The 20,455-nt window shown below is 32.2% G+C and overlaps 1 protein-coding gene across 3 annotated transcripts; it reads right to left on the bottom strand.

Moving 5' to 3' along the window:
- Positions 1-14,478: 14,478 nt before the first annotated feature.
- LOC140807186 (potassium transporter 6-like) lies at positions 14,479-18,999 on the bottom strand. Of its 3 annotated transcripts, none has more exons than XM_073163925.1 (9): positions 18,742-18,999; positions 18,530-18,605; positions 17,938-18,424; positions 17,787-17,840; positions 16,643-16,903; positions 16,516-16,568; positions 16,119-16,242; positions 15,780-16,034; positions 14,479-15,710 (listed from the first exon to the last, which is right to left on the bottom strand). In XM_073163925.1, the coding sequence occupies exons 2-9, from the start codon at positions 18,566-18,568 to the stop codon at positions 14,650-14,652; spliced, it is 2,334 nt and encodes a 777-aa protein (XP_073020026.1). In that variant the 5' UTR covers positions 18,569-18,605; positions 18,742-18,999; the 3' UTR covers positions 14,479-14,649. The 3 variants fall into 3 exon arrangements, with proteins under 3 accessions (XP_073020026.1, XP_073020027.1, XP_073020025.1); XM_073163926.1 differs by having other exon boundaries at positions 18,710-18,999; XM_073163924.1 differs by having other exon boundaries at positions 14,480-15,710; positions 18,530-18,636; positions 18,742-18,998.
- Positions 19,000-20,455: the final 1,456 nt, after the last annotated feature.

Below are 20,455 nucleotides of genomic sequence, written 5' to 3' on the forward strand. Positions count from 1 at the left end.
GTTGTACTTATATTCGATGGGGGCGTGAAACGAAAATTTAAATATGAGTTCTCTTGTTAGTATAAATAATGCTAAAATTCATTTAGCAAATAATAAATACAATAAATAATACATAAATACATAAGAAACAATATATTACATAAAAATGAGTCAATAAATATTTGAAATAATTACATAAATAATAATCGTCTAGCTATCTTAAGGGAAAAATATATATCAAATTTGTATAATCTAATTTTCGGATCATTTCTTTGTTAATCAATAACATAGCTAGCTCATTTAATATATTTTGTGATATTATTGATTGAAGATAAGTGTATATTAACTTCAACTTCGATAAGCTTATTTCTGCTTATTCAACTGTTATAATGATAGTTAACAAAATCTTATAAACAATATATGTATTTGAGAATAAATTATTCAGTTTTGCCAACATCGTAGCATCTTAAAAAATCATTGAAGTTCTGTACAATACTTCATCAAGCTAATTAAAGACTAACCTGTTAACTTCTCCAAACTCAACAAATACCCCAAAGTCTCTTGATATTGTTTAAATTGTTAAACTGAACTTTAAGAGAAAATCGAGTTTGATCAATTATAAACAAAAAATATTCAAATTACTCTTCTTCTTATTTAATATTGGGCCCTAAAAAATATTTGACTAGGTTATCAACTCAAAAATATATATGTTGGACATCTTCAAGGACGAGATCTTGAAGTGATGACCTCCATGGCTTCATAAAAGATCCGCCCTAATGTCACACATGTGACCACCAAGTCACTGTTATATTAGTATTATATCAATAAATAAAACCAAATCAATGGCATATCTGTAAATAACTCCACAAACAGCCCCTATTTGGCTACACCGCGCAGAAAGTCGATAGTTATCCTCCCAGCGACAAGCATGACACGAATTGGACTCGCTGTATCTATTTTCCTCGTACCAACGTTAACAGCCCCACGAACCATACAACCAACCAAATCCAGACACGTCACGCACCGAGTGGGGCACATGACGAATTTCCACCAATCATATCCGTCCACGACATCATTAATGAGGTCGGCGCACGTGCCATCGAGTACATTGAAATAGGGGTGTGGGCCCAACTTTATCCGAAAGCAGCTTATTATGGAAGAAGATAGCGTGTGGACTCGTGAAAGTGGGGGAATTTGAAGGAATTGGGCTTCGTCCCATCCACAACCAGCCCGGGTCCACATTCCTTATCTATTTTAATTTTTAATTATCAATAATAATCCGGAATGTTTCCGAAGGCATCTTTGAACTCAAGCAGCCTCCCCCCCCCCCCCCCCCCACACACTTGACCTTCATATTCCTCCATTTTGTTTTAATTCAAATATTTTCATTTTTGCAAAACATAATGTATACTGCTCTTGATTCGGATTCAACTGGAAATGAGAAGGTTGAATACAAACTTGGAAGACCGGTTCGGTTCCTTGACGTGTCTTTTTTTCTTAAATATGAAACCTGTATCGATATTAGTCTTAGGGGTGGATTTTCGGTATACCGTGGCAAAAATATCGATATCAAAAAATTCATACCGGTACCGATACCGAAATTCCGAAATTTTTCTATGGAAAAAATTCACACCAATACCATAATGATACCGAAAAAAAATTCGATATACCAAAAAAATGTGGTATACCTAAAAAAATGTCGGTACGGTATGATTATTTTTCGGTAATTTCGATATTTTTCCCACCCCATTTAGTCTTGTGCGTTTTATGCCATATTAAATCTGAGTAGGTTTTCTATGAGACGGTCTCACGAATCTTTATATGTGAAACGAGTCAACTCTACCAATATTCACAATAAAATTAATACTCTTAGCGTAAAAAATAGGCAAAAACTTGTGTGAGACGGTCTCACAAATCGTATTTTTGTGAGACGAATCTCTTATTTGGGTCATCCATGAAAAAGTATTACTTTTTATGTTAAGAGTATTATTTTTTTATTGTGAATATCGATAGGGTTGACCCGTCTCACATATAAAGATTCGTTAGACCATCTGACAAAGGATCTACTCTAAAAAGTAATATTTTTTTCATAGATAACCCAAATAAGAAATCCGTCTCACAAAATAAGACATGTAAGACCGTCTCACATAAATTTTTAACATATTTATAATATTTGGTACTTTCAAATGGTTATTATTTGTTGCTTAATAATATGACAATAAGGCAAGTTCAAATATTATAGGAAAAATAGAAGATAATCTTGTTAAGCATGCTTTTCTCCTGCTAATAAAAGATGCACACACGTTACATGTGTTATTATTATTATTATTATTTTGATCAAATAATAATAAACAATTAACACAAAAATATTTTCAATTTAGAAGAATGGTTTGATTTAAAAGAGAAGATTTGTTTATATTTTTTTCTATGTAAAATATTTAGTGACTCGAAAAAGTTTTTAGTAGGATAAGTAAGAATTGCGAAATTAAATATTTTGAAGTCCTATAAAAATCTCATATTTAATAATATAATATAGATAATAAATCATTAATATATATATATATATATATAATTATTAAATACAAATATTGATCACAAAAATAATTATGGGATGAATTTGACTTTTTTTTATTGGTTAACTAAAATGAGGCAGGCATGAGTCCCATCAAACAACGTGATATTGGCAATTTCGACTTCGAAGATTTGTTTGGTTGAAAATTCAAATTTGGATTTATTATTTCGATATTTGTTTGTGTATATATTATTTATTTACAAAATATTGGACCGCTTTTATTGACTTTTACAAAATGTAAATAAATTGCCTGGCATTTCGTCCGTTGCAATAAATTCATGCTTCCGGATATCATCTGCCAGCCTTAATAATTTTTGCAACTGTATAATTTCAGATATGTTGAGAAGAAATGGGCAAAATCTTATCTTATGCATTATTTTAACCTGCAATGGAGGACATCCATTGTTTACAAGTTTGTAACATTAGATATCGAACTCGAAACTTTGTCACAAACTCAAAAACTTTGATGTCAAATAAGCTATAAATTATATGAGTAGATCTCTTGTGAGATGGTCTCACGAATCTTTATCTGTGAGACGGATCAACCTTACTGATATTCACAATAAAAAGTAATACTTTTTCATGGATGACTCAAATAAGAGATCTGTTTCACAAAATACGACTCGTGAGACCGTCTTATAGAAGTTTTTGCTAAATTATAAACAAGAAGAACTAATAGTGTTACACGTACATGAAGAAAAATATACTATATGTATTTGCTAACCGGTGTTCACACTTAATGAAGAAATACAAGACGTATCAATAACAACAACAAAAAATTTTTTTTTGAAGTATTGCGTTAAATTAAGAAGTGTAGGGAGACTACAATAAAAAAAACTCTCAGAGATTGTGTCACATATTATTTTTGTGAGACGAATCTTCAATCCAACTTTTTACGTCAAATATATTAATTTTCACAATAATTATATATCAGATCAACAAATCTTACGTTTCACGAAAAACATGCCATAAAAAAAAATCAGACATTAGAAGTCAACGTGTAGAATTCGGGATCAATTTGTCACTGAGATTAAAAAAGAGAATAAATAATGACCAATTTCTCGGGATTATATATTGTGAAAAATTTGAATTATTTTGGAGTGATTTTATAACATTCAGAGAATTTTTCCAGTATTTCGTTCCCCACTGCTTTATCACAAGTGGTGGGGATTCTAAAATCAAATCACCATTTAGTCAAATATAAACAAATAAAATCACAGGAAGTCGTTGAAAATTTTAACATGCTTAGCCTCCAAATATATGTTTGACTTTTAGATTCAGATGTTTTTATATATCCAAATCTAAGTATGTACACATAAATATATTTTAAAAATTATTTATGGAAAAGTTTACGTATATATTTATAGCAAAAACTTGTGTGGGACAGTCTCACGGATCGTGAGACGGATCTCTTATTTGGGTCATCAATGAAAAAATATTACTTTTTATGCTAAGAATATTACTTTTTATTGTGAATATGGATAGGGTTGACCCGTCTCATAGATTAAGATCCGTTAGACGATCTCACATGAGACCCGCTCCATATTTAGATACATAAAAGTAGTTCTCATTTAAAAATTATTTGACTTGTCTTTAGAAATTAAAATAATTTTAGAATAGAAACACGAGTTTCGAAAAGAAAGAAAGAGTAGAAGAAAATGGGCTTCTGATTCGATGTAGCCCATGTTTGTACAGCCTGTTTCAATTTGGGCTGGAAACCAACCCAAACCCATTAGATAACAACACGAACTTTTTGAAATTATTTAGGATAGGGTAGTCATTCTCCACACTACACTAAAAATTAGACATGTGAAAACTGGCTATGGTTCAGACCGACTAATCATTTTGATTGGTCGAAAAATGGTCAAACTTAGTTCAACTATTTCATGTGGTGAGGTGGGCCGGTTTGGTAGGCGTAACAATTTTTGAGTTAGATTAAGCAAAATGGAGCCGGTCGACCTATATTTTCGTGGGTCGAGATATCGTCAATCCAATCTATCAATTTCACAACGAGCCTAATTTATTTTGACATATTTACTAAAAATGAAGTCGTTTACTGAAGTTTCTTTTTTTTTTTTCAAACAAAAAACACAACGTTTGGCACTCCTGTTTCTTTTTTATGAAAAAATCTCTTCAAAATTATATTATATCTAACGATATAGGGAAGGATATGGTTGCTTCGATGCTATATGTGGGGGCATGGTTTGGATGGACAAGATTCACACATATATGTGATTTTAAAAAAATTAGTGGACTCCATTTATGTGTGGCTAAATTTGAGCCCTTGATTCTATCATAGGGGTCGTGTCCCTACATGTAGGATGGAATCAACCGAAGGATATCACCATCCCAATTAGCTTACATTACTAAATTCGCCATTATGGTGAGTTTTTCTTCACTTTTTTCCCTTTTTAATAAACTAAATGTCGAATCCATGTAATCAAATGATTTATATTGAGTATATCTAGGGGCGGAGGCAAGATTCAAAAATATTTGAGGCTGACTTCGTTCTGGGTTAGACACTAATATGGATTACTATTTGGGTAAAATCGAACCGAATTTTATAGAATCGAATTAATCGAACCGAAAGAAGTTCATTATGAAAACCGAACAAACCAAAGGAATTTTTAGATTTTAAAAAAAATAAGTTTAGTAAAAAAATGCAATATAAAATTGAATTAAATAAGTTTAAATTATATTTATTAAAAATATATATTAAATATATTTTTATTGTCCAAAAAATTTTTATTAAAAATTTATAATATTTATATACTAATAAATTTATTAGAAATTTAATTGTATATATATTCGATTTGTTTTGTAAGTTGAATTTTTATAATAAAACCTGAAATCGAACCAAACTGAGCGATGTTTTAAAAAACTAAAATCGAACTTCCAAATAAACTGAATCGATTTTTATAATTAATTCACTTCGGTCGATTATTTTTGTTGAAAGCGGTATTTTGCTCAATTCTAGATGACTTAATTATATTTGCCCTTATTTTGAATCCAAAACAGATTTTTTCAATTTTTTGGACTCTAAGGAATCATTCAAGTCAAAGGTTAAAACCAGTTCACATTAGTTTTTAACACCAACATCTAAAAAAAATTAATGCATAGATATGTGGTTTTTTAATTATTCACAATAAATATTTTTATAATTTAATAAAATAAAGTAAAAAAAAAAGTGAGTTTCTTAAACTAATGTATAGAGACGTGACTTGCATAATTTTTTTAAATGCAACTCACGCTCAACGAAAAACAATTATTGGGCATGACTTGCCTAATTTTTATTTTTAAAAAGCAAGTCAAGCTTCAATTGGCGTGACTTGCTTAATTTTTTTATTTTTATTTTTTGAAATAAAAGCTGGACGTTTATGGTGGAGGAACCATATCATGTGAAAGACTGACGACCCACTATAGTTTTATTATTTATTGACATATGCATGCATCTTTCTTTTCTTTTACAATGTTATCGTCGCTTCATTGTCATATCAGATCAAAGTAGATTATCAATGCGGTTCAGCATAAGTTGAGTCCACTTTGAGTCAGCTCGACCAGTTAGACATCACAGAGATTAAGTTCAAGGCAAATTAGCCGTTCTTCTGGCAAAAAGAGAGTCAAAATCGTTGCATCATTTCAAATCATTCGAGGCAACCAATTATTGGTATATCCAGTTCTATTTTGTATAAACTGACTGATATTTGATGATTAGAATTTGCTATTGCAATAGCATTTCCCTTACACATGATGGTGTGCTTAAATGTATGATACAAGGGGCGCTTATTTTACTAAATAAACATCATGTTTATCCAGTTGATTTGAATGTAACTAAATTGATATTTTCAGTTAATATGTTGCTTAAACTGCTTGAACGTTAAAAAATGTTAAAATTTCATGAAATCGCATAAATGATTATATTTTTAAGGGTGAGTTTTTAATTCAGTTCTTGAGGGAGAGTTTTTTTTAAAATTATCCCTCGAACAGAAAAATATTTTAAACTCGTTTTAGATTCAGTTCTTGAGAGGGAGCTTTCTTATCCCTCGAATTGAAAAATTCTTTTTAATCGCCTTAAATGTTTTTGATTCTCACAAAAAGAGAGAATCAATATTAAAATTTAAAATTTATAGTTCGTGTTAATTGCTCAAGTTTTGTGATCATAAAAAATGGGGAGATTGTTGGAACATTTCATATTTGTAATATTGATTTTGATGTTAATAAAACTTGTTATTTTGTTTCTAACGAATTTGCCTAAGTACGCAGAAGCTGAAACTGATCAGGATTCGAACTGATAAGTCATCGAGCCAAAACCGAAGCTATCAAGACGCAAAACTGAAAACGTCAATTTATTTCCCATAATGAATCAGTTCAACTGATATATCAAAGATGAGTTCAACTGATTGTCCAGCTGATAGGTGGTTCAACAGAATACCTTCAGAAGCCCTGCCAGCTGATGAAGGGCTCAACTGATGAAGAGCCCAACTAACCAGTTCAACTGAAACAATGAAATCAGTTCAGCTGACGAGCCAATTGATTTCACCAAACCAGTTCAAGATCAGTTCAACTGACTAGTTCAGAACATCAGTTAGGAATCAATCTGTTTACAGAATACGACAAGTTTATTCAAATGGAATCCAGCTGTGCGCATTGAGGAAAAGCTTTTGTCCAGTCAAAGGACAATACTGGACGTGCAACAGAGCTTAAGGCTAAAATGTTCCAGAATGACTGTCGGAAAGTACAGATATATTTCGAGGAACAAATTCAAATTGCAACAAACATGTTTGATGAGTCTTGTTGTACGGTCTCATTGCCTCTATAAGTACCAGAACAAGATTATCAAAATACAAGTGTGAAAATCAAGAGAGAAGGGCACACTCAACGCATATCAACTTACAAGAAGCAATCATCCTAGATTTGAGGGAACACTTCAAAGTGTTATCAATTTAGATTAGAAGCATAATTCACTCAGTGTCTGAGAACACTTTCGTATTGTATTCATAGATCAGTTTTCACACACGCACACACCATGACTCACATAAATATAGAGAGTTAATCTTATTGAATAGTTGAGTGAGTCTTGTACAAAGACGTTAAACTTGTGTATGTAGTCTTTGACACATAGATGTTAAACAAGTGTTGGCTAGAAGGTGTTGCCTTCAGTCTAGACATGGAGTTCAGTTAGGCAGTAGTGTAAGTCCTAAGATGAGTGGGTTTGTACAAGACATTGTATAAATCAAAGTCTTCTAGTGGAACCTACCCGAGGTGGTAGAAAGGGTGACGTAAGAGCAGTTGAAATACCTGAACATCCATAAACATATCTTGTGTATTTAACTGCTTAACTTTCGTTTTAAAATTGATTTGATCAGTTCAGCTGATATCAGCTCAGTTCTGACCATAATTGAACTGATACAAGCTCGAACTGATCTCTCTTATATCAGTTAATCAATTTACATAAGTTAAAAGATTTTCAAACTAGTTAGCTTTCTTAACGAAGAATTATTTCGAATATTTTCCGCTTGGTTTAAAATCAAACTCGATCTAATTCATCGGTGTTTACATTCTTAGAACACGAGCTATTGAAACTCATGGGGAATATTGTGTTTGAAGTACCCTTGCAGGTGTCAAAACCAATCCTTCTGGATGTCTACATTCTAAGAACAATGACAAAACATCCAAGGCTTCAAGGTCGTAAACAAGCCATTTGAACTACAATTAATGAACAAAATGAATCATGTACCCGAGTGATAATATGACATATAAGAAATTTATAATTTATATAAACATATGAAAATTATTCGCACAAAGTGTGTAGGCGAATGTGTCCACGTGAATACATTTTTTCATATGTATGTATATTAAATTCGTAAGACTATAAAATAAAGATGACGTTATCAATTTTATATCATATATTGCATTTATTACCTTGCTCCGTATGGTGAAATTAGAAAAATATTATCATCGTTGTTTTGATTTTCAGGTCGAGCGATTAAGTTGTATCCCAAGCGGTCAGGACATAGAGGAGTCATTCTTGACCAGGCCCAAATCTACAAAATAATTGAGTTTAATAAATGTGTACCAAAAACGTATATATTGAAATAAAAAATTGTAATAAATATATATACCCGTAATATGTATAAAGGGGGCCTGCGATTTCTTGTTTTCTTGAGCTAGATGCGGAACACAACCGGTGATATAAATATGCAAGTATCACACTTGCCCAACTATAACTACGAACCTTATGCATATCTTATAGAATATGCAACTACAACAGTTTGACCGCACAACCTTCAGAATCAGGTAACATACAACCACCGATAACCAACATCGCAACACATTGGGAGTATGGTGTCATTTCTATATTTGTACTATTTTCATCAATTGTTGTTTGTATACGGTGCTAGTACAGAATAGTCAACTTTATTGAATCTGAAGTTTGCCTGAAGTGACATAAAACCTAACCAATCATAACAATAAACCTGTCATACAGTAAACTTGCAGGACATATCAATCATGATGATAGGGTCACCATCAACATTTAACCCCAAATTTAACGCAACATCTTGTAGCGTGATTGTGACCTCGCCAACTCGAAGGTGGAAAGTATGAGTTTCTCCGCGTCATCTTTCCACGAGACCAGTTATCAAATGATTATCATAAGCACAATCATCACAGCAGAGTATGTCGTAAAAACTCATTTCGTGTAGACATGATCGGACATGATGGTGTAGTATACTACTTTTCCACAATTCCTAAATTAAATTATCTTATTGACACACTCTTATGGTGTTATCCAAGTTGTTAGACGTAATAAAATTAGATATACGTGTTTGTTGCTGAAAAAAACAGTAGCATGAACAAGTCCAGCATGTAACGGCATTCTAATAATAATAATAATAATAATAATAATAATAATAATAATAATCTATCACAATATTGTATAAAAAACAACTACAACATCAATCATCAAAACAATTATAATATAAAATATTAACTATAAGTAAAAAATAATAAATACACTAAAATAATATTTTCACAATCTACGGGTTTTGAAAATACCATATTATTTTAATAATAAAAAACATAGCTAGATTTAAATTTTTATATTGAAGTTTTACCGGCATGAAAAATCAAAATAAAAGTATTGAAAATCTAAATAAAATCAAATCAAAAAGTTAATGTTTGGTGCAAGAATTGTCCGTGCTAGAAGAGCGATCGAACCGTGGTGCTTGAGCTGATACGCAATTTAAAAGATTTGAGTTGCATCATTACCACCAGCTATAGCTTTTGGTAAAACGGAAATTGCTCGGTCTTACAGTTGGCAATCAGAGCCAAGGTCACGGGTTCGATTCCCATTGATTGCAAGGAGTGCAATTATTGGGAGAGAGATTGTTGGGTACAATAATTGTCCATGCTAGAAGAATGATCAGATCATGGTGCTTGACCTGCTGTGCGGTTTAAAGATTTAAGTTGCACTATTACTACCAGCTATAACTTTTTGCAAAAGTACAAACGCTCGATCCTACATTTAATGTGGGGACCCGGACGCTAATCAAGTTCTTAATCATCATTGGGACTAATTAATCAATTATAAAACAGGGTCTAATTTTTTTTTAAAAAAAATGCGGAACGTAGTGAAATCAAACTAATATACATATTAGTATGAAATACAATACAAGTCCTGTACTGCAAGCATTCAAAATAAACTAAGGTTCACATCTAAATATCAAGTGTCAAAACCCTATATACATCCAAGTCCGAAGTCTCCACTCTATCACGATCTCTCCTCATCTCCTGGACCCTGATCCTGTCCCACCTGTTGTCATGTACACATACAGACAAGACAACAGCCGGATAACTCCAGTGAGAATATAATCCCAGTATAAATCAACGAAACATGCAATCATATAAATAAATATAAAGCATGTAAGCAGGTAACAGATATATGTATCAAAATCTGAAACATAAACAATCATAGACTATCAAACATATACGTGACTCCACGTCTCAGACTAGACTCAATCCTAGTGTAGGGATCCCGGTTTCCAAATGTGGTATTCCTATATCGAATTCCGTAATAGAAGGAACTCTGTTCCTATTACTCGATATAACCAAATATGGTGTTCCTATATCGAATTCCGTAATAGAAGAATTCCAATCCTATTACTCGATATAACCAAACATCCGGTGTTTTGACCTATCCGTCATGGACTTTAGCTCTATCGCTAATATCATTATCTTGAGACATCGTGCAATGTGCCCGTGGTGATTCCACCACTATCAGGCACTTCTGTCACAAGATTACTCGTCCGATACCTGCAATCTATAACTCAAGAGAACAAGTATATCAATCAAATCAATGCAAATATCAATGCAATAAAGTAAAATATGTGATTTAGGGAAACTCAAGTCTAGACTGACTTAAGTCGATCTCCCAATACCACATTGACTTATACCTTTCTTTCGTCGGTTTCTGGCCCAGTCGAAGTCCTGAGTTCACAGTCTGTCTGGCAATGACAATACCAATAATCTCATATAGTATACCTTTCAAATCAATAACAATCTGATCAATCTGGATTTAATTCAAAATCAACGGCATAACGGTACAATTTCAGTATCCCCGTCCATACAATATCCTCATATCACAGTTACAATCCATAACCCATATCCAATACAATCCGTACTCCAATCACAATTCAAATCTGTCTGGTATAAATCAGGATACCCTAAAAATTCACAATAATTCCATAATCAGTCCATTTCTCAATCTGACTTCGATTCTACGATGTCTAACATGTCAAGAACATCATATATGAGTTCTATTCAATTCTGACAATATCATAATTTCAAAACATGTCAAAACGTAGTAAAACTTACGTCCAGTTGTAGCCTACGTTGATAGGAACTCGATACCGAAGTCGGATTCAAAATCAGATAACCAGATATTACACAATTAATTCTGGAATCAAAGGAAATTGGAGAGGTCTTGCTTTGGGGATTCTCGGCTGTTTCCTCTGAAGGAATGAAATGCAATTTGGAAATTTATATATCAACTTGCATGGTGAGAGACGTGGCCCTTTCTCCAATTTTCGCCCAAATCTCTCAAAATTACGAAAATGTCATCCAGTAATTACGAAAATGCTATCCAGCAATGTCATTCAATAATTACGAAAATGCCATCCAGAAATTACGAAATTGCCATCCCAATAATTACGAAAATGCCATCCACTATTTACGAAATTGCCCTTAAATTTAATTCAACTATTTTTCCATTTAATTACAAAAATGTCATCAACACGATTTTATTTTCGGGGTCTCACAAAAATGATAATATCTCGAGCCTTACATTTAACTTGAGTTAGGTTAACATATTAAATAAAATATAATAAAGTAATTATTCTATCTATTAATGTAATTAATAATTTGAAGATCTACGCAAACAATAATAATAACAAACACGTAATAATTTAAAGATATACACATACTAATGTATTTGACCGTGTCAAAACACAAACATTTTTTTTAAAAAAATATATTAGTGTCACACTATCTCAAAGGGATCGACTGCATTTTTTTTCCCAAAAAAAGTTAATTAAGGCATCTCTTATAAGAAGGGGTAACTTGATTATGTTGTAATAAATTTTTGAATCTATATTAAACAATTAAATTAATCTAACATTATTGTAGTTAATATATATGATCGGAGAGTGTATTTTATAAAAATATTTAAGAATTTATTTTTATGATTATTATTATTATTATTTTAGAAAAATAACACAAGTCGCATGGTTTTTTAAAACAAAAAACTTAACAAAAATATACATACAAAACATATTATATTTAAAATTAGTATTATCCTAACATATGATTATACATGCATTATAAAAATTAAGAATAACCAAAAAATAAACATATAAAAGTATTGTGGCTCATAATTAGCGATGATTGTATTTTTTTATTAAAAAATAAAATTCAAGTTAAAAAAATTAGAATCAAGTTAAAAAAACTGAATATTTTTTTAAAAAAATTAACAAACATTTTTTAAAAAAATAAATTAGCCTTTTAAATTTAATTTAGAGCAAAAATATACATACAACAAGTTAAATCTAAAATTATTATTATGGTACTACATAATTATGCAATGATTAGAAAACAATAATAATAATATCAAAAATTTACATATAACATTAAATTTCTTAAAGTTTCCTAGACAAAAAATAATGATAATGATAATTTTATCATAATAAATGGTTTTGAAATATCTTTACAAATAATAATAATATTAAAAAATAAATATAATATTTAAAATTGCAAAAAATTAAAATCAACATAACACATAAATAATATTTTATCATAAATAATAATTTCATCTATAAATTTAATACTTAACATAAATAATTATATTAGTATTCATACATTATTGACAGTTGAATCAAAATTACCTGTAAAAAAATAAAAAAAATAAATTAACTCAAAATTAGAGTCAAGCAATTAAACAAATTATATAAAAAAAATTAAGAAAATTTACGAGTAAAGAGGCGAGAAAGAGAAAAACATGAAACACAATATTCGACTCTTCATATTATATAAGAAAAGCATGCGGATGTTTCCAATTATCAATTAAAAAGAGAGCACATGGCTTTGCAGCATTGACTACCACGCTTTGCTCCATGTTCCTCGGTCGACGAGATACAACTGTATTTTTAAAAAAAATTAAAGGAAGTCAAGTCGTTTCAATCGGCGTGACTTGAATTAAAAAAAATAATGAGAGGGCGTAACTTGCTTTTTTTCTATATATATAAAAAAATCAAGTCACGATCAAGGGGATGGCGTGACTTTTTCAATCACGCCTTTTCGATTGGCGTGATACGTTAGTTTCATAACTTCTCTCAAAATGCTGTCTTTTGTTTAATTATTAAAATATTAACCTTAAACAGTTAAACCCATAGATTTGGATTTTTTCAAATATTAAATAATAATATGAACATTAATAGGAAGCAAAGAGCTTGATACACCATTTAAGCAATTATATTCGAAATTTAAATAATTGATAAACCATATAATAACACATACTATGATAAAGATCGAAATTTTGAAAAATTTGAAAGGTTATTTACTTTATTTTTCTCAAAATTAATTCATACTAAAAATTTAAAATTCTATAAACTTTTAGCATTAATATAAATTAATGTAACAAAATGTGTAATTACTTCATATTAAATCAATTAATATATTTGTATGTTAATGTAAAAATGTTCTAAAAATATATTTGAAACTTAAACCTAATTTGAAATTTTAACTTATATTAAGTCATTTACCCTTTTGACAGAAATGCGACCAAAGTCATATTTGATTTTAGTATTTCTAGAATACCGTTTTTAAAAAGAGTGAGTTTCATGTGAGACCGTCTCATGGGTCATAATCCGTGAGACGGATCAACCCTACCCATACTCACAATAAAAAATAATTCTTAGCATAAAAAGTAATACTTTTTCATGGGTGATCCAAATAAGAGATTCGTCTCACAAATACGACCCACGAGACCGTCTCACACAAGTTTTTGTCTTTTAAAAATTCCTCATAGCTAAAAAAGTTTCCCATATTTGGGTCAATAAGATAAAACTAAAAAATACTCAAAAATAAAGTAAAACTAAAAAAAGGCAAAAACTTATGTGAGACAGTCTCACGGGTCATATTTGTGAGACGGATCTCCTATTTGGGTTGTTCATGAAAAAATATTATTTTTTATGCCAAAAATATTACTTTTTATTGTGAATATGGGTAGGGTTGACCCGTCTCACAGATTAAGATCCGTGAAACGGTCGCACATGAGACTCACTCCTAAAAAAATACTCAAAATCAAAACTACTGTTTTTTTATTAAAAAAATTGAGTGGAACTGAATCCCACTCTAGCCCAAGGATAGCTTTGCCCCTAGTATATCTATCTCACAGTCACCCTCTATAGGGAGAAATGTTGCAATACCTTCAGACAACCTTTGACCATTAAATTTTTTCTAAATTCTGTATCCATTTTGTATAAATTTACAAAAAAAAAAAAAAAAAAAAAAACCATTTGAAAGCATTCTCTAAAACCATAAAATCATATATTATACATCATTCCCACTTCTAATGTTGTGGCATGAGGTACACTCAATGCACATGTAGATGCTCTAGTGTTCCTCCTCAAGAACTCGTACCCAAAATTTATAGCTATCTTCTTCATCCAACTTGAACCTTGCTTTGTTCTAACATATGAATGTCCCATGATGTAAGCTATACCGGCTTCTCTCGCTTCCATCAAATCACGAAGCTCTTTATATGCGCCTTTATCCATATCTGGACTCCCGGGAATGACAAACTTGACTTGTTTCCTAGGCTTAACAGGTGGTGGGGGTTGTGTTTCCCTGAGTTCGGATGTGCTAGCTTTTTCGGGATTGGCACCATTTTCCTCCCGTGGCTGAATTGAGTCTACATGAGTGGAAAGTGTTCCAACTACAACCATTTTTTCATTTTGCTTCCAAGAATCTTTGCCTGGTTCATTCAAATTCCCCTTCCCGGTTCGTATGTACTCTGCAATAGAACACACAAGATCGTTTTCGAATTGTATGTCATCTTTATGAGCATCACGATAACCATATCGGACAATGCATCTGTACGTACGGTACTCTCTTGGTCCAATACGCCCCACAAGAAACCGTTCTTCGTGCTTCACGTGGGGAATAGGGATGGATTTTACACAGAGAAAAACTAGCACCTGGTGGAAAGCCGGGAGATTGGTGACAAAATGGGAGAAGATAGCTGGTATTCCAGATACAAGTTCCGTGTGTATCACGCCAATGCCTTTAACCCGTACGATGCCCAGACTCGGGCCCAACTCAAGTAGCCAATCAACAGATACTTTATTTTCAACATCATACTCGTACTTCTTAAGCGTACCATAGTGCCAGACACACATCACAATCACGAAGATGAATGAAATGGCAACTGGTACCCATGCTCCATCAAGAAACTTGACAAGAGATGCACAGAAATACAAGGACTCGAGTGTCCCGAAGAACAAGACAAAGCAAACTGCGAGAACGACATTTTGGCGCCAGCATAGCACGATAACAAGAGACATCAAACACGTTGTGACCAACATTACGGTGATGACTGCCAAACCTTCATGAAGGAAAACATAAAACTTTAGTAAGATTAACTTTGGATCTTCAGGAAACATAAAATATCTACCTGCAGCATTGCCTAAACTCTTGATGTCTCTAAAACCGAGAGTGACGGCTAAACATAGCAGCATTAAGATCCAGTTGACCTCAGGAATATATATCTGGCCATGGATTTTTGACGAGGTGTGCACTATTTTAACTTTAGGGAAGCACCCAAAGGCGGAGCACTGTTTTATGATGGAGAAAGTTCCCGTTATAATGGCTTGGCTTCCAACTACTGAAGCAAGTATAGCAATCACCAGCACAGGCCATCTTAGTTTCTCTGACACAATAACACGAGATATATTTAGTGAGGGCAAATACCAATGTTCTTTGAATTTAACGAATGACGATTTAAGGTACATACCAGGTACAGAAACATAAAATCCAATACGATAATCATTTTCGATTACATGATGCTTAGAGAGATATGCAGCTTGGCCCATGTATGCAAGGACTAGTGATGGATAAACAATGGATGTGAAGGCTAACTGCAAATTCATGACTCAGTCTGTTAGATAAAATAACATTAACTCCGTCACTCATTGAAGTTTCGATCAAAACACTTTGCTTTAGTGTATAAAAAATCACTTTGCGACTTTGCGTTAGAAGTTTGATACAAGAAATAATAAACCTCAACATTAAATTAAAAACCGCTAAAGCATAGAAGAGAGACTATGCCAAGAACGGAGAGTTTAAGCAAAGTTAGGAGTACAAAGTTCAATTACGATCCCAATGATCGATGGTGAGAACAAGTACTATACCTTGATTGATGACTGGGAAAAGTGCCCAAGATCAGCAAACATTGCTTCCGAACCTAGAAAAATCAAAATTAGAGATTCCTCTAGAAGAAAAAGACTATAAACTATTTCGTTATCTACTTTTCCTTGCCTGTTATGCAAAGTAGGATTCCTCCCAATGACATCCAACCCCCTCCTTGGGTTTTCTTTAGAAATGTATACATATAGTGTGGTGACAGAGCTTGATAAACATGAGGATTCCAGTGGAAAATATTGTAAATACCAATACAGCTTATGCACAAAAGCCATGTTATGACCACAGGTGCGAAGAAGATTCCAACCCTGTGAGTGCCATAGTGTTGAAGGGCAAATAAGGCAATTAGTACCGCACAAGCAACAGGGATTTCCACATCTGCACGATTATTGCATTTCAGGTAGCAGAGGAATTGAGTCAACAGTGTTTTTAAGACTAAATAATAATGTATTGTAGAAATGAGATAAATTTAAGAAAATACTGAAATAACGTAAGTAAACATCTAGAAAGAAAGAGCAAATTATGTAAGAATACATGTAGTTTATAGGCTTTCATTCTGAGAGATCAGATAAAAACTTCTTCGTCTGCTGCTAAAATGCTTTTTGAATTAAGACTTGATGTCAAGTAACACTGATCTTCATATATTTCTAAAACTTCAACCTTCTTTAGAAACCAATCTATATGTATACATGAGTCCTCTAACCAATTAAAGTCATACTTTTGCACAATATCTCATTTCAGCTCTCATACGCCCCCCATTTACTGAAATTAGATATTGGACTAAATAACATAGATATCTGAATGTATATAAATATATCACGCCCAACAAACACAGTTAAAGCTATTTATTCTCACAACTTCAACTCTGTTGTACACACAGAAATAAGATGATAGTTGCTAGTTGCTGCCATAAAATGGAAAACAGAAATTCTATCCAATGCAAGACATTATTAGTGCTATGCTTTGGAAAACTTTACTTGAAATTCAAAATATAGCAAACTTGGAATTAACCACAAAAAAAGCATCAGAATGCAGTGGCGGAGGAAAAGGGGCGAAGCATAGCAGTCGCCCCCTTCCTCCTACATTTTCTTATCATGTACATGTATATTTTCCCAATAATATATACACTATAAAACAAAAGTTAGGCCCCTGAGTCCTGGAAGTCTTTACTTCTTCGTTCTGTCCCCTCTTCCCATTCACCTATTTTCTTGTTCCTCCACTGAGTCAGAACAATCGAGGGGCGAAATTTGGAGTATCTTACATTTGTGGTGCTCTCTTTCCATTGCAAGTCCTAGACCAGAAACTGCCGAAAAAACTGCACAGCAGGCGACAATTATCATGTCAATCAAAGTTTTAAAAAATCAGAAATGCTAAAGAATTTTAACAAATTTCAAGCCAAACTAGAACTATACCCGAAACAGCCGGAGTCAAAATCCCATCCCCGATCACCATAGAAGCACCGAGAAGAGCCAACACGAGCAAAAATCTCTGCAAAACTCTGCGTTTTTCGAGTGAAGACTTAAGCCTTGCCCCAAAAGTTGAGGGTGAAGGGCATGAAATATCCTTCTTGTAACTACACAAATCTTCATCTGCGGACTGGAAACTAGGCAATGGATTTACATTGGCATGCCTGCATAAAAGTGAATACAACGCAAACGTGCCTCCTTCACCGTTATCATCAGCTCTCAGCACAACGAACACATATTTCAACAGTGGAATCAAAGTTAATGTCCAAAATACAAAAGATAGAACCCCAAAGATTTCTTCATTGGTCTCAGAATGTTCGATATCTTCGGCAAAAGTATTCTTATACACATACAATGGTGAGATACTCAAATCCCCATACACGACACCTAAACTCTGGTAAGCCAGCGACATCATTGTTCTCCAAGATTCTTTCTGCAATCCTCCCACAGCAAAAATAAATAAAAATCAAAAAACAAAGAAAACAAAACAAGACATCATTCAAGAATCATAGAGCTACGTGGAAAAAAAAAAACTCACCTTTACACAATTCTGATAAACCCCACTTTCAGGATCCATTGCAAATACCCTCAGAACCCCAAGGAAACCATTACAGCTGCAAAATTTAAAATTTAACCGCAACCCATCTGCCAAACGACTCACACCAGTAAAGAAATGTGAAGAAAATGCAAACTGACCCATCCACCGAATTATATATACCTAGAAAATGAACAATATTGTTGTGACGGTACCTTAAAATGTGACACAGATAGCAGTTCAACCACCTCCAGAGAAAGAGCAAGCAGACAAAAGGAGTTCAAATATTTTCGTGTTAGAATGAAGAAGAGAGTTTAATTTTTATCTCCAATAAGTTTCTTGACGTAAGTAAGAATGTGGGATCCGATTACAGTTTATACAATTCTGAAATTTCTTCAACTTTCGTTTTCTGAATGATTTTTGCGTTGTTAAAGTTAGATGACATCTTTTTACTTTTTAATTAAACACCACATTTCACACTGTTCGACTTCTACCTCTTTTGTACGTGGTGCTCCGAAATCTAGGAAACCGTGGGGGTTAAATTAAAAATATAAAATCAATAGCATTTTCCTCAAAAAAAAAAAAAATTAATAACTTTTTTTGTTAGACGGATGTGATACGAGTCAATTCTGTACATATTTAAAATAAAATCAATATTTTTTATTGGTGACCCAAATAGAAAATTGACTCGTGATAGTCTCACAAGAATTTTTGTATTTATAAAAATTGTGTCTTTTTTAAATGACAAAAACTTGTGTGAGACGGTCTCACGGGTCGTATTATGTGAGACGGATCTTTATTTGGATAATCCATAAAAAAGTATTACTTTTTATTGTGAATATAGGTAGGGTTGACCCGTCTCACAGATTATGATCCGTGAGACGATCTCACGTGATACCTACTCTTTTAAAATAACACTACTTTGATGAAATTTGAATAAACATTTTTTCCATTCATAAACTCGTGAGTATTTTTGTAAGTTCAACATTTAAAACACATGAAACAAATACTTGCTCACCCCCCACACACATTTTTTACAAATATATTTTTTAAACACGAATATATTCGTGCAAAAATCATTTTGGTGTTGAAAAACATCAGAAGACAATCATGATTCATGTCTGAAAAAAAATTTAATATTTCTAATTATTTATTTAATCAATGAAAAATTATAAATTTTGTCCATATAGTTTTGGTCCATGTGATATTAAATTTCAATTTTGGTAAACAATCATTTCTCATCCGTTGCACCAGCATGACAATGGCATATCCAATATTTTATGTGAAAAATAAAATAAAATCAAATAAAATGGCCGGAAAATGATAAATAAAAGTCAATAATAATTATTTGATTCATCGTATATTTAATTAAATATTATAAATTGATTTTACGTGGATAGCGTCATTATTATGGATTATATATTTTAAGAATCCTTGAAAGCCTTATTTTCCTTAAAAAATGGCTGCGGAATGCCAACGTAACATTTAATATTATTTTCTTAGATCAAACGAACTTTAAATTACTTGACAGAATTATATTCTTTTCTAATTAATAATATAAATAAAAATAATGCTGACAAAGGATAATAAAAAATCAATATACATTTTTTTATTTCAACTTAATCTTTGAATTAGCCTCAAATAAATAAAGACCTAATTAATTAATTATTCTTGACCAACTAAGACAACATATTAATAAACAAATAAATTTCACTTTTCTAGCGACTTGGAAGGGTTACGCGTCCGGAAGCAGAGATTGACAAGGAGACACGTAATATATTAGTAAAGAAAACGTAGCCATTTTTATTCCGAAGATTGTCGGAAACCGGATTTGATCATTTAATCGGTCAAAATTAGATATTAAACGCAATAGTTTGTTTGCATAATATCTTGTGTCAAACGAATTTTTTATTTATTATTCGTAATAAA

The sequence above is a fragment of the Primulina eburnea genome, chromosome 12 (assembly GCF_022965805.1).
Source record: "Primulina eburnea isolate SZY01 chromosome 12, ASM2296580v1, whole genome shotgun sequence".
Classification (NCBI taxonomy): Eukaryota; Viridiplantae; Streptophyta; class Magnoliopsida; order Lamiales; family Gesneriaceae; genus Primulina; species Primulina eburnea.